Here is a 15,871-nt window from a genome sequence, read left to right as displayed (position 1 = left end):
TGAAAGTTTTTAATTGTCCGGCCTATTTTTTCAATGACCCCCTTATTGTTGGTTGGAACCCTGACTGCGCCGTGTCTTTGTATACGCTGTATACAAGCACAGTGTACGTCAATTTCTAATGGGTGCCTGCTCGCGCCGTCGCATCTGGCCCCGCCTTAGAAATCGTCAGAGCTTTAAGTTTGGTACGAGAGGAAAGCCCTTGAACATGGCAATCCTGTGGTGGTAAAATTTCGAAGATTGAGCAGGATACTGGGATTGAAATTACCCGTTGTACATTTTGTTTTTATCTACGACAGCTCTGTGCGCAAAACTCCCATAGTGGAGGCTGTTGAAATCGTATCTGAGCAACCCCGCCTACTTGAGCTTTTTCCTATCAAGAAGTGTGCAAGTCACCCTAAACCTTAAAAAAATGGACGCAGGAATATGCCAGCATGATTAAGTAAACCTGCATCTCCCTAGCATTTTTTGTTCCAGAGTTATTCCAGAGCGTAGCTGAAAGTTTTTAACTGTCCGGCCTATTTTTTGAATGACCCCCTTTTTGTTGGTTGGAACCCTGACTGCGCCGTGTCTTGGTATACGCTGTATACATGCACAGTGTACGTCAATTTCTAATGGGTGCCTGCTCGCGCCGTCGCATCTGGCCCCGCCTTAAAAATCGTCAGAGCTTTAAGTTTGGTACGAGAGAAAAACCCTTGAACATGGCTATCCTGTGGTGGTAAAATTTTGAAGATTGAGCAGGATACTGGGATCGAAATTACCCGTTGTACATTTTGTTTTTCTCTCCGACAGCTCTGTTCGCAAAACTCCCATAGTGGAGGCTGTTGAAATCGTTTCTGAGCAACCCCGCCTACTTGAGCTTTTTCCTGTCAAGAAGTGTGCAAGTCGCCCTAAACCTTTACAAATGGACACAGGAATATGCCAGCATGCCTAAGGTACAAACTGCATCTCCCTAGCATTTTTTGTTCCAGAGTTATTCCAGAGCGTAGCTGAAAGTTTTTAATTGTCCGGCCTATTTTTTCAATGACCCCCTTATTGTTGGTTGGAACCCTGACAGCGCCGTGTCTTTGTATATTATGCTGTATACACGCACAGTGTACGTCAATTTCTAATGGGTGCCTGCTCGCGCCGTCGCATCTGGCCCCGCCTAAAAAATCGACAGAGCTTTAAGTTTGGTACGAGAGGAAAGCCCTTGAACATGGCAATCCTGTGGTGGTAAAATTTTGAAGATTGAGCAGGATACTGGGATCGAAATTACCCGTTGTACATTTTGTTTTTCTCTCCGACAGCTCTGTGCGCAAAACTCCCATAGTAGAGGCTGTTGAAATCGTTTCAGAGCAACCCCGCCTACTTGAGCTTTTTCCTATCAAGAAGTGTGCAAGTCGCCCTCAACCTTTACAAAATGGACGCAGGAATATGCCAGCATGACTAAGGTACAAACTGCATTTCCCTAGCATTTTTGTTCCAGAGTTATTCCAGAGCGTAGCTCAAAGTTTTTAATTGTCCGGCCTATTTTTTCAATGACCCCCATATTGTTGGTTGGAACCCTGACAGCGCCGTGTCTTTGTATATTATGCTGTATACACGCACAGTGTACGTCAATTTCTAATGGGTGCCTGCTCGCGCCGTCGCATCTGGCCCCGCCTTACAAATCGTCAGAGCTTTAAGTTTGGTACGAGAGGAAAGCCCTTGAACATGGCAATCCTGTGGTGGTAAAATCTTGAACATTGAGCAGGATACTGAGATCGAAATTACCCATTGTACATTTTGTTTTTCTCTCCGACAGCTCTGTGCGCAAAACTCCCATAGTGGAGGCCGTTGAAATCGTTTCTGAGCAGCCCCGCCTACTTGAGCTTTTTCCTATCAAGAAGTGTGCAAGTCGCCCTAAACCTTTAAAAAATGGACGCAGGAATATGCCAGCATGACTAAGGCACAAACTGCATCTTCCTAGCATTTTTTGTTCCAGAGTTATTCCAGAGCGTAGCTGAAAGTTTTTAATTGTCCGGCCTATTTTTTCAGTGACCCCCTTATTGTTGTTTGGAACCCTGACTGCGCCTTGTCTTTGTTTATGCTGTATACACGCACAGTGTACGTCAATTTCTAATGGGTGCCTGCTCGCGCCGTCGCATCTGGCCTCGCCTTAAAAAACGTCAGAGCATTAAGTTTTGTACGAGAGGAAAGCCCTTGAACATGGCAGTCTTGTGGTGGTAAAATTATGAAGATTGAACATGATACTGGGATCGAAATTACCCGTTGTACATTTTGTTTTTCTCTCCGACAGCTCTGTGCGCAAAACTCCCATAGTGGAGGCTGTTGAAATCGTTTCAGAGCAACCCCGCCTACTTGAGCTTTTTCTTATCAAGAAGTGTGCAAGTCGCCCTAAACCTTTAAAAAATGGACGCAGGAATATGCCAGCATGACTAAGGTACAAACTGCATTTACCTAGCATTTTTTGTTCCAGAGTTATTCCAGAGCGTAGCTGAAACTTTTTAACTGTCCGGCCTATTTTTTGAATGACCCCCTTATTGTTGGTTGGAACCCTGACTGCGCCGTGTCTTGGTATACGCTGTATACACGCACAGTGTACGTCAATTTCTAATGGGTGCCTGCTCGCGCCGTCGCATCTGGCCCTGCCTTAAAAATCGTCAGAGCTTTAAGTTTGGTACGAGAGAAAAACCCTTGAACATGGCTATCCTGTGGTGGTAAAATTTTGAAGATTGAGCAGGATACTGGGATCGAAATTACCCGTTGTACATTTTGTTTTTCTCTCCGATAGCTCTGTTCGCAAAACTCCCATAGTGGAGGCTGTTGAAATCGTTTCTGAGCAACCCCGCCTACTTGAGCTTTTTCCTATCAAGAAGTGTGCAAGTCGCCCTAAACTTTTACAAATGGAAGCAGGAATATGCCAGCATGACTAAGGTACAAACTGCATCTCCCTAGCATTTTTTGTTCCAGAGTTATTCCAGAGCGTAGCTGAAAGTTTTTAATTGTCCGGCCTATTTTTTCAATGACCCCCTTATTGTTGGTTGGAAGCCTGACTGCGCCGTGTCTTTGTATACGCTGTATACAAGCACAGTGTACGTCAATTTCTAATGGGTGCCTGCTCGCGCCGTCGCATCTGGCCCCGCCTTAGAAATCGTCAGAGCTTTAAGTTTGGTACGAGAGAAAAACCCTTGAACATGGCAATCCTGTGGTGGTAAAATTTTGAAGATTGAGCAGGATACTGGGATCGAAATTACCCGTTGTACATTTTGTTTTTCTCTCCGACAGCTCTGTTCGCAAAACTCCCATAGTGGAGGCTGTTGAAATCGTTTCTGAGCAACCCCGCCTACTTGAGCTTTTTCCTGTCAAGAAGTGTGCAAGTCGCCCTAAACCTTTACAAATGGACACAGGAATATGCCAGCATGCCTAAGGTACAAACTGCATCTCCCTAGCATTTTTTGTTCCAGAGTTATTCCAGAGCGTAGCTGAAAGTTTTTAATTGTCCGGCCTATTTTTTCAATGACCCCCTTATTGTTGGTTGGAACCCTGACAGCGCCGTGTCTTTGTATATTATGCTGTATACACGCACAGTGTACGTCAATTTCTAATGGGTGCCTGCTCGCGCCGTCGCATCTGGCCCCGCCTAAAAAATCGACAGAGCTTTAAGTTTGGTACGAGAGGAAAGCCCTTGAACATGGCAATCCTGTGGTGGTAAAATTTTGAAGATTGAGCAGGATACTGGGATCGAAATTACCCGTTGTACATTTTGTTTTTCTCTCCGACAGCTCTGTTCGCAAAACTCCCATAGTGGAGGCTGTTGAAATCGTTTCTGAGCAACCCCGCCTACTTGAGCTTTTTCCTGTCAAGAAGTGTGCAAGTCGCCCTAAACCTTTACAAATGGACACAGGAATATGCCAGCATGCCTAAGGTACAAACTGCATCTCCCTAGCATTTTTTGTTCCAGAGTTATTCCAGAGCGTAGCTGAAAGTTTTTAATTGTCCGGCCTATTTTTTCAATGACCCCCTTATTGTTGGTTGGAACCCTGACAGCGCCGTGTCTTTGTATATTATGCTGTATACACGCACAGTGTACGTCAATTTCTAATGGGTGCCTGCTCGCGCCGTCGCATCTGGCCCCGCCTAAAAAATCGACAGAGCTTTAAGTTTGGTACGAGAGGAAAGCCCTTGAACATGGCAATCCTGTGGTGGTAAAATTTTGAAGATTGAGCAGGATACTGGGATCGAAATTACCCGTTGTACATTTTGTTTTTCTCTCCGACAGCTCTGTGCGCAAAACTCCCATAGTAGAGGCTGTTGAAATCGTTTCAGAGCAACCCCGCCTACTTGAGCTTTTTCCTATCAAGAAGTGCGCAAGTCGCCCTCAACCTTTACAAAATGGACGCAGGAATATGCCAGCATGACTAAGGTACAAACTGCATTTCCCTAGCATTTTTGTTCCAGAGTTATTCCAGAGCGTAGCTCAAAGTTTTTAATTGTCCGGCCTATTTTTTCAATGACCCCCATATTGTTGGTTGGAACCCTGACAGCGCCGTGTCTTTGTATATTATGCTGTATACACGCACAGTGTACGTCAATTTCTAATGGGTGCCTGCTCGCGCCGTCGCATCTGGCCCCGCCTTACAAATCGTCAGAGCTTTAAGTTTGGTACGAGAGGAAAGCCCTTGAACATGGCAATCCTGTGGTGGTAAAATCTTGAACATTGAGCAGGATACTGAGATCGAAATTACCCATTGTACATTTTGTTTTTCTCTCCGACAGCTCTGTGCGCAAAACTCCCATAGTGGAGGCCGTTGAAATCGTTTCTGAGCAGCCCCGCCTACTTGAGCTTTTTCCTATCAAGAAGTGTGCAAGTCGCCCTAAACCTTTAAAAAATGGACGCAGGAATATGCCAGCATGACTAAGGCACAAACTGCATCTTCCTAGCATTTTTTGTTCCAGAGTTATTCCAGAGCGTAGCTGAAAGTTTTTAATTGTCCGGCCTATTTTTTCAGTGACCCCCTTATTGTTGTTTGGAACCCTGACTGCGCCTTGTCTTTGTTTATGCTGTATACACGCACAGTGTACGTCAATTTCTAATGGGTGCCTGCTCGCGCCGTCGCATCTGGCCTCGCCTTAAAAAACGTCAGAGCATTAAGTTTTGTACGAGAGGAAAGCCCTTGAACATGGCAGTCTTGTGGTGGTAAAATTATGAAGATTGAACATGATACTGGGATCGAAATTACCCGTTGTACATTTTGTTTTTCTCTCCGACAGCTCTGTGCGCAAAACTCCCATAGTGGAGGCTGTTGAAATCGTTTCAGAGCAACCCCGCCTACTTGAGCTTTTTCTTATCAAGAAGTGTGCAAGTCGCCCTAAACCTTTAAAAAATGGACGCAGGAATATGCCAGCATGACTAAGGTACAAACTGCATTTACCTAGCATTTTTTGTTCCAGAGTTATTCCAGAGCGTAGCTGAAACTTTTTAACTGTCCGGCCTATTTTTTGAATGACCCCCTTATTGTTGGTTGGAACCCTGACTGCGCCGTGTCTTGGTATACGCTGTATACACGCACAGTGTACGTCAATTTCTAATGGGTGCCTGCTCGCGCCGTCGCATCTGGCCCTGCCTTAAAAATCGTCAGAGCTTTAAGTTTGGTACGAGAGAAAAACCCTTGAACATGGCTATCCTGTGGTGGTAAAATTTTGAAGATTGAGCAGGATACTGGGATCGAAATTACCCGTTGTACATTTTGTTTTTCTCTCCGATAGCTCTGTTCGCAAAACTCCCATAGTGGAGGCTGTTGAAATCGTTTCTGAGCAACCCCGCCTACTTGAGCTTTTTCCTATCAAGAAGTGTGCAAGTCGCCCTAAACTTTTACAAATGGAAGCAGGAATATGCCAGCATGACTAAGGTACAAACTGCATCTCCCTAGCATTTTTTGTTCCAGAGTTATTCCAGAGCGTAGCTGAAAGTTTTTAATTGTCCGGCCTATTTTTTCAATGACCCCCTTATTGTTGGTTGGAAGCCTGACTGCGCCGTGTCTTTGTATACGCTGTATACAAGCACAGTGTACGTCAATTTCTAATGGGTGCCTGCTCGCGCCGTCGCATCTGGCCCCGCCTTAGAAATCGTCAGAGCTTTAAGTTTGGTACGAGAGAAAAACCCTTGAACATGGCAATCCTGTGGTGGTAAAATTTTGAAGATTGAGCAGGATACTGGGATCGAAATTACCCGTTGTACATTTTGTTTTTCTCTCCGACAGCTCTGTTCGCAAAACTCCCATAGTGGAGGCTGTTGAAATCGTTTCTGAGCAACCCCGCCTACTTGAGCTTTTTCCTGTCAAGAAGTGTGCAAGTCGCCCTAAACCTTTACAAATGGACACAGGAATATGCCAGCATGCCTAAGGTACAAACTGCATCTCCCTAGCATTTTTTGTTCCAGAGTTATTCCAGAGCGTAGCTGAAAGTTTTTAATTGTCCGGCCTATTTTTTCAATGACCCCCTTATTGTTGGTTGGAACCCTGACAGCGCCGTGTCTTTGTATATTATGCTGTATACACGCACAGTGTACGTCAATTTCTAATGGGTGCCTGCTCGCGCCGTCGCATCTGGCCCCGCCTAAAAAATCGACAGAGCTTTAAGTTTGGTACGAGAGGAAAGCCCTTGAACATGGCAATCCTGTGGTGGTAAAATTTTGAAGATTGAGCAGGATACTGGGATCGAAATTACCCGTTGTACATTTTGTTTTTCTCTCCGACAGCTCTGTGCGCAAAACTCCCATAGTGGAGGCTGTTGAAATCGTTTCAGAGCAACCCCGCCTACTTGAGCTTTTTCCTATCAAGAAGTGTGCAAGTCGCCCTCAACCTTTACAAAATGGACGCAGGAATATGCCAGCATGACTAAGGTACAAACTGCATTTCCCTAGCATTTTTGTTCCAGAGTTATTCCAGAGCGTAGCTCAAAGTTTTTAATTGTCCGGCCTATTTTTTCAATGACCCCCTTATTGTTGGTTGGAACCCTGACTGCGCCGTGTCTTTGTATACGCTGTATACACGCAGAGTGTACGTCAATTTCTAATGGGTGCCTGCTCGCGCCGTCGCATCTGGCCCCGCCTTAAAAATCGTCAGAACTTTAAGTTTCGTACGAGAGGAAGGCCCTTGAACATGGCAATCCGGTGTTGGTAAAATTATGAAGATTGAGCAGGATACTGGGATCGAAATTACCAGTTGTACATTTTGTTTTTTTCTCCGACAGCTCTGTGCGCAAAACTTCCATAGTGGAGGCTGTTGAAATCGTTTCTGAGCAACCACGCCTACTTGAGCTTTTTTTGTTCCAGAGTTATTCCAGAGCGTAGCTGAAAATTTTGAATTGTCCGGCCATTTTTTTTCAATGACCCCCTTATTGTTGGTTGGAACCCTGACTGCGCCGTGTCTTTGTATACGCTGTATCTTTGAATACGCTGTATATTCGCACAGTGTACGTCAGTTTCTAATGGGTGCCTGCTGGCGCCGTCGCATCTGGCCCCGCCTTTAAAATCGTCAGAGCTTTAAGTTTGGTACGAGAGGAAAGCCCGTAAACATCGCAATCCTGGTGTGGTAAAATTGTGAAGATTGAGCAGGATACGGGGATCGAAATTACCCGTTGTACATTTTGTTTTTCTCTCCGACAGCTCTGTGCGCAAAACTCCCATAGTGGAGGCTGTTGAAATCGTTTCTGAGCTACCCCGCCTACTTGAGCTTTTTCCTATCAAGAAGTGTGCAAGTCGCCCTAAACCTTTAAAAAATGGACACAGGAATATGCCAGCATGATTAAGGTACAACCTGCTTCTCCCTAGCATTTTTTTTCCAGAGTTATTCCAGAGCGTAGCTGAAAGTTTTTAATTGTGCGGCCTATTTTTTCAATGACCCCCTTATTGTTGGTTGGAACCCTGACTGCGCCGTGTCTTTGTATACGCTGTATACACGCACAGTGTACGTCAATTTCTAATGGGTGCCTGCTCGCGCCGTCGCATCTGGCCCCGCCTTAAAAATCGTCAGAACTTTAAGTTTGGTACGAGAGGAAGGCCCTTGAACATGGCAATCCGGTGGTGGTAAAATTATGAAGATTGAGCAGGATACTGGGATCGAAATTACCAGTTGTACATTTTGTTTTTCTCTCCGACAGCTATGTGCGCAAAACTCCCATAGTGGAGGTTGTTGAAATCGTTTCTGAGCAACCCCGCCTACTTGAGCTTGTTCCTATCAAGAAGTGTGCAAGTCACCATAAACCTTTAACAAATGGACACAGGAATATGCCAGCATGACTAAGGTACAAACTGCATCTCCCTAGCATTTTTTGTTCCAGAGTTATTCCAGAGCGTAGCTGAAAGTTTTTAATTGTCCGGCCTATTTTTTCAATGACCCCTTATTGTTGGTTGGAACCCTGACTGCGCCGTGTCTTTGTATACGGTGTGTACACGCACAGTGTACGTCAATTTCTAATGGGTGCCTGCTCGCGCCGTCGCATCTGGCCCCGCCTTAAAAATCGTCACAGCTTTAGGTTTGCTACGAGAGGAAAGCCCTTGAACATGGCAATCCTGTGGTGGTAAAATTGTGAAGATTGAGCAGGATACTGGGATCGAAATTACCCATTGTACATTTTGTTTTTCTCTCCGACAGCTCTGTGCGCAAAACTCCCATAGTGGAGGCTGTTGAAATCGTTTCTGAGCAACCCCGTCTACTTGAGCTTTTTACTATCAAGAAGTGTGCAAGTCACCCTAAACCTTAAAAAAATGGACACAGGAATATGCCAGCATGACTAAGGTACAAACTGCATCTCCCTAGCATTTTTTGTTCCAGAGTTATTCCAGAGCGTATCTCAAAGTTTTTAATTGTCCGGCCTATTTTTTCAATGACCCCCTTATTGTTGGTTGGAACCCTGACTGCGCCGTGTCTTTGTATACGCTGTGTACACGCACAGTGTACGTACATTTCTAATGGGTGCCTGCTCGCGCCGTCGCATCTGGCCCCGCCTTAAAAATCGTCAGAACTTTAAGTTTGGTACGAGAGGAAAGCCCTTGAACATGGCAATCCTGTGGTGGTAAAATTTTGAAGATTGAGCAGGATACTCGGATCGAAATTACCCGTTGTACATTTTGTTTTTCTCTCCGACAGCTCTGTGCGCAAAACTCCCATAGTGGAGGCTGTTGAAATCGTTTCTGAGCAACCCCGCCTACTTGAGCTTTTTCCTATCAAAGAAGTGTGCAAGTCGCTCTAAACCTTTAAAAAATGGACGCAGTATTATGGCAGCATGACTAAGGTACAAACTGCATCTCCCTAGCATTTTTTGTTCCAGAGTTATTCCAGAGGGTAGCTGAAAGTTTTCAATTGTCCGGCCTATTTTTTCAATGACCCCCTTATTGTTGGTTGGAACCCTGACTGCGCCGTGTCTTTGTATACGCTGTAGACATGCACAGTATACTTCCACTTCTAATGGGTGCCTGCTCGCGCCGTCGCATCTGGCCTCGACTTAAAAATCGTCAGAGCATTACGTTTGGTACGAGAGGAAAGCCCTTGAACATGGCAATCCTGTGGTGGTAAAATTTTGAAGATTGAGCAGGATACTGGGATCGAAATTACCCGTTGTACATTTTGTTTTTCTCTCCGACAGCTCTGTGCGCAAAACTCTCATAGTGGAGGCTGTTGAAATCGTTTCTGAGCAACCCCGCCTACTTGAGCTTTTTCCTATCAAAGAAGTGTGCAAGTCGCCCTAAACCTTTAAAAAATGGACGCAGGAATATGCCAGCATGACTAAGGTATAAACTGCATCTCCCTAGCATTTTTTGTTCCAGAGTTATTCCAGAGCGTTGCTGAAAGTTTTTAATTGTCCGGCCTGTTTTTTCAATGACCCCCTTATTGTTGGCTGGAACCCTGACTGCGCCGTGTCTTTGTATACGCTGTATACACGCACAGTGTACGTCAATTTCTAATGGGTGCCTGCTCGCGCCGTCGCATCTGGCCCCGCCTTAAAAATCGTCAGAGCTTTAAGTTTGGTACGAGAGGAAAGCCCTTGAACATGGCAAATCTGTGGTGGTAATATTTTGAAGATTGAGCAGGATACTGCGATCGAAATTACCCGTTGTACATTTTGTTTTTCTCTCCGACAGCTCTGTGCTCAAAACTCCCACAGTGGAGGCTGTTGAAATCGTTTCTGAGCAACCCCGCCTACTTGAGCTTTTTCCTATCAAGAAGTGTGCAAGTCGCCCTAAACCTTAAAAAAATGGATGCAGAAATATGCCAGCATGACTACGGTTCAAACTGCATCTCCCTAGCATTTTTTGTTCCAGAGTTATTCCAGAGCGTAGCTGAAAGTTTTTAATTGTCCGGCCTATTTTTTCAATGACCCCCTTATTGTTGGTTGGAACCCTGACTGCGCCGTGTCTTTGTATACGCTGTGTACACGCACAGTGTACGTCAATTTCTAATGGGTGCCTGCTCGCGCCGTCGCATCTGGCCCCGCCTTAAAAATCGTCAGAACTTAAAGTTTGGTACGAGAGGAAAGCCCTTGAACATGGCAATCCTGTGGTGGTAAAATTTTGAAGATTGAGCAGGATACTGGGATCGAAATTACCCGGTGTACATTTTGTTTTTCTCTCCGACAGCTCTGTGCGCAAAACTCCCATAGTGGAGGCTGTTGAAATCGTTTCTGAGCAACCCCGCCTACTTGAGCTTTTTCCTATCAAGAAAAGTGCAAGTCGCCCTAAACCTTTAAAAAATGGACGCAGGAATATGCCAGCATGACTAAGGTACAAACTGCATCTCCCTAGCATTTTTTGTTCCAGAGTTATTCCAGAGCGTAGCTGAAAGTTTTGAATTGTCCGGCCTATTTTTTCAATGACCCCCTTATTGTTGGTTGGAACCCTGACTGCGCCGTGTCTTTGTATACGCTATATTCACGCACAGTGTACGTCAATTTCTTTATTTTCTTTCGATTGGAGTTATCCTACTCCGTTTATTCCACAAACGACAACATACATCACTTAATCCACACTATTAAAGAAGCATACTAAATACTGCTACTACATAGCAAAAACGAACATTAAATAAATATTCTAGTATATACACCGAAACAAATATATAAAAAAACACTTTAGCGTGACATTTTCACGAAATAAGGAAAACAAGGGACTTAATTAAGTTAAATTAAAAACAAAACAAAACAATCTCATAAGGAAATCCCCAAAATGATAGCCATTAGGTAAAGCGAAAATTAAAACTTAAAGATAAGTCTGTCATCTTGAAAAAAACACAGAAATTTGTAAAGTTGATTAAAACTAGATGTTTTTAGTCGGTCACTTTCCATTACCAAGAAGTTTTTCAGCGCTTGTTTAAAACTTTGAACAATATTAGCTTTGGTGTACGTTTTGTCTTCATTAAAAACAAGATCGCATCTACATCTCCAAATTACCCTAATCATTATTGCAACAATAATCATCGACACAAACGACAGATTGGTGCTACAAATTATAGAACAATCAGTTAAACAAAAGAAACTACAACCAACTTGTTTTCTAATTAAATGTTCAACGTATAACCAGGGTTCAATCGCTGTTTTGCAGTATAAAAACAAGTGCTCAATAGTTTCAGTAGCAGAATTACAGAGAGGACACTCAACTTTATCAGTTATTCCCATATGAACAAGTTTGTCCCGGGTTGGAAGTATCCCGTGACAAAGTCTAAAAATCACATCTTTATCTTTAACATCCAAAAAATTGTTTTGGTGAATTTTTCCCCAAACACCAGTCCAGTTAAAATCGTCCGAGAGGTTTAAAATCTGAGCCCACTTTTCTTGGGCCTTTGGCCGGACAAATTCTCTTGCCTCGAGGGCTTTGTACAAAATTTTGTTGGAAAGTTTAGAAAATGACACACAATCCCCTTCCCCTTGATCTAATTTTATATTCAGCCATCTACTAGGATGATTACTTGGCCCACACCGTGTTTCCTTGAACAAACCTGGATTGATATTCCGTTTAAGGCGCTTAACTATACGACCAGCACTTATGGGATTAATTTTACATTTCCTGGCCAACTCTTTAAATGTAATCAATCTATTATTTCTAACAACATGGTGAAATTTACTCATACCATTTGCCAAAAGGACATGACTTAAAAGATCTTTGTCTGGAACACCAGTGATAACAGTATTGTTAAAAAGCGGTATATTCATAACCTCCAACTTAGATGAGAACTCTGGTCTAATAGTGGCTTTAGCTTTTCTATAGGATATGAAGAGGTACTCATAAAACGGGGTGGTCTTTAAAGATCTCGTTTTGGTTTTCTCAAACACATACCACCCCAAATTTTGTAGCACGCCTGTTTTTTCGATCCAGTAATTGAAAAATTGTTTCCATTTGCCATCACTTTGAATATAATTTCCCAACCACATCAGTTTCAGACAGCGTAACCGGACTCTAACATCTATAAGGCCAGTTCCACCCATATTGCGGGGCCCAGTGATAGTGAGGCGCTTGATTTTGTCGGGTTTGTCAGACCAGTAAAAACTAAATATTGCCTGCTCGATTTTCTTGACCATCTCTTCGGGGCAAGAGATAACGCTACCAAGGTAGTTGAGGCTACTGCCAACCATAACATTCACTATGACTGCTTTCCCCGACAAAGTCAGGTCGCGCTGTCTATAACGATTTAAAACACACTTAATTTGTTTGACTCTGGGTTCCCAGTTATCTGCCGATGTGACATTGTTGCCAACATAAATACCCAGGATTTTAAGTTTGTCATTATTCCAGACAAATTCACATGGTCTGTCTGTTCTATTTTTCCACTTACCAAGCCATAAACCCATTGTTTTAGAGGTGTTCACCTTGGACCCGCTTCCGTTACAGTACTTACATAAAACTTCTTTAATAACAGGAAAATCATCATCTTTGGAAAAAAAAACTGTGGCGTCATCAGCATGTTGAATAAGTTTAAGACACTGTTCCACCTGGGAGCTGAATACCACTCAGACTACTATTACTTCTTATCAGAGTCCCTAATCCCTCAGCACAAATAGCATATAACAATGGAGACAGTGGGCACCCCTGTCTAATTCCCCTACTTATTTGGAAAGGTATGCCAGTAAAATTATTTACAATGACGCAACTCTCAGGATCACTATACAAAAGCTTCATCCATTGAATGAATTTTGGGGGAATCCCCAGTTTCTTAAGCATGTTAAACATATAAGACCAATCAATTCTATCGAAAGCCTTTTCTTGGTCAATAGTTAAAACAGCTGCTTCCTTATCATTCCAATTAATAAAATCAATGCCATCTCGCAAGAGCATGAGGTTATGATGGATTTTCCTCTCGGGAACACCACATGTTTGCTCATCACCAATCAAAAAAGGCATAGCTTTTTTCAGCCTGTTGGTTAGAACTTTGGCTAATATCTTATAATCAACATTTAAAAGGGAGATAGGCCTCCAATTTTTAAGATCAAACCTGCTTCCCCTCATCTTATAAATTAATCTAATCAGACCAGTATTCATAGAATTACTAAGTTTACCGCTGATATAACAAACTTTTACAACTTCAATAAAATCATCTTTTATAAAAGGCCACATAGCTTGATAACACTCAACAGTAAAGCCATCAAGGCCAGGAGATTTATTTTTGTTCATTTGAAGGAGTGCTACTTTAATCTCATCCTCAAACATGTCCTTTTCAAGATCCTTACAAATGTCATCAGGAATATCTTTACTCTCAACTTTAGAAATGATGTAATTCAAATCGGACTCAGAAACTTTATCAGATGTGTACAAATCAGTATAAAAGGAATTCACCAAACATAGCAAAGAACTTGGCTCATCCACAAATTTACCATCAGGAGTGACAATTTTGTCAATTTTGGCGTTGTTAGTTTTTTGTTTTTCTATATCAAGAAAAAATTTGGATGGTTTTTCTCCTTCGTCCTTAGTAATGTTTCTAACCCTGATTTTGGCTCTCTGCCATTCCCCAATTTCATAATTTTTAAGTTGAGCTTCAAGATCCCTAATGGCATCAATGTCAGATTTACCTGGACCATTGATAAGAGTGTCATATTTTATTGTAAATGTGTTTGTTTCTGCCTTTCTTTGTAGGCTTTCTCCTTACCATACTCTTGAATAATTTCTTTAGTCCTGAATTTACCAATTTCCCACCAGTCAAGTAAATTGTTGTAGTTAGTCTTTTGGCTTCTCCAAAAATTCCAGAAAAAACTGATTCGTAAAATGCAATCCTCATCTTTAAGAAGGCTATTATTGCAAATCCATCTTCCATTACCATGGCTAGCATTGGAATCATACAGTTTAATATTTAATACATAGTGATCAGATAAACCGTGCATGTACACAGATATGTCAGTGATATTACGTATGAAGTTAGACGAGACGAGAAAATAGTCGATTCTGCTAGACTTTTTAGTAGCTTTGTGAAAATGTGTGTAGCCTGGTTTGTCTGGTTGAAGAGTCCGCCAGACGTCTAAAATATTCTTTTCATTTAAAACATTTTTCATAATAGTTTTACTATGATCAATGACTTTACCGTTGTCTAAATTGCAATTAAAATCTCCACCGATAATAACATTGCTAACACCAATGCGATCACATAAACCATCAAAATAAAATGCTCTAGCGTATGAATTATTGGGAGCATAAGCGGAAGCTATTGTAATTAATTGACCATTCCATTTAATATCCCCTTTAATCCATCTACCTTCATTGTCTCTATCAATATCCATGACTTCAAGATCCAATTTGTGAGAAGTGAGTATTGCTACCCCCCGTGATTGGCGATTCCCGTGATTACAATACATTTTACCTTCCCACTGAGTACTCCATAATAATTCATCTGCTTCTTCGCTATGAGTTTCTTGTAAAAGAATTACACTATATTTATGACGTAGAAAAAATTCAAAAATAACTTCACGTTTATGATCACTTCTCAGACCGTTAACATTCAATGATGCAATTGACAAAAATGACATACAGAGAATAAGTATAGTAAAAACCACCATTTTAGTCGAGTTAGTTGATGGTTGGCCTACCTCGTCCTCTACCCCTTCGGCTTTGAGTTTTTGTAGTCTCTTGTTGACTTGAGTTCTCGTTTTGTGTCTCTGATTAATCACCTCTATTCCGTGATTAACGTTTTTTCCTGGATCGTTGTACCCCATTACGAGCATAGTCGTGATCAATATGTTCTTGGCCGTGTTCTCCCTAGAAATCAGATTCGTCATTTACAAGCTCCATTGAGTCAGCACTTGAGTTTGCTCGATCTTCCTTTTGTTGCTTGCTTCCGGGTTCCTCTTCACCATCACTTGATTTTCGTTTCCTTGATTCCAGAGTTTTCTTGAGCGTCTGCTTTTTGGTTTTAGTTCCAGAGAATCCAGCTTTGCAAGCCTCATCCCAAAATGAGACAGGTGTCGTTGTCTTTCTCTTCTCGCTTGATTGTCCTTTGGGATCCTTTTTGTTTTTAGGTTGTGAGGTGACTTCAGCAAAGGACTTTTTCTTGTCGTTACTTGATTCGCCGATCGGCTCCGTATCTTTGGTTGCTGTCGACTTGTTAGGGTTGTCGTGGTCATCAGCATTTTCCTCACGTTCTTTGTTGTCATCGCTGTCATCATCATATTGAGTAGGTGGTTTATCAGTGATATCTTCATTTTGGCTTTCATTTTCATGATCAAAATCATCATCATGATTAGCATCACTGTCATATCTCTGGTTGGTTCTCCTGTCCGTATGTACAAAGACAATAGGGGTTTGGGTCACTTCCTGTTCTTCGTTGTCATCGTGCCATGATGCTCTATGTTGGTCGCTGTTGCAAATGAAGCATCGGCCCCTTCTTGGTCAATCTCGGGCAAAGTGACCGAGCTCATT

The 15,871-nt window shown here is 42.6% G+C and overlaps 1 protein-coding gene across 1 annotated transcript in view; it reads right to left on the bottom strand.

Annotated features, from left to right (window-relative positions):
* LOC139937257 (uncharacterized) overlaps positions 1-15,168 on the bottom strand; it is a 171,291-nt gene extending 156,123 nt beyond the window's left edge. Inside the window, 1 exon segment of the mRNA XM_071932353.1 lies at positions 15,043-15,168. Within this exon segment, the coding sequence (XP_071788454.1) occupies positions 15,043-15,168 (126 nt within the window).
* Between the last annotated feature and the right edge of the window lie 703 nt (positions 15,169-15,871).

The sequence above is a fragment of the Asterias amurensis genome, chromosome 5, assembly GCF_032118995.1.
Source record: "Asterias amurensis chromosome 5, ASM3211899v1".
In the NCBI taxonomy this organism is placed as follows: domain Eukaryota; kingdom Metazoa; phylum Echinodermata; class Asteroidea; order Forcipulatida; family Asteriidae; genus Asterias; species Asterias amurensis.
Note: the sequence above shows the minus strand (reverse complement) of the source record. Positions and strands in the feature narration are given on the sequence as shown.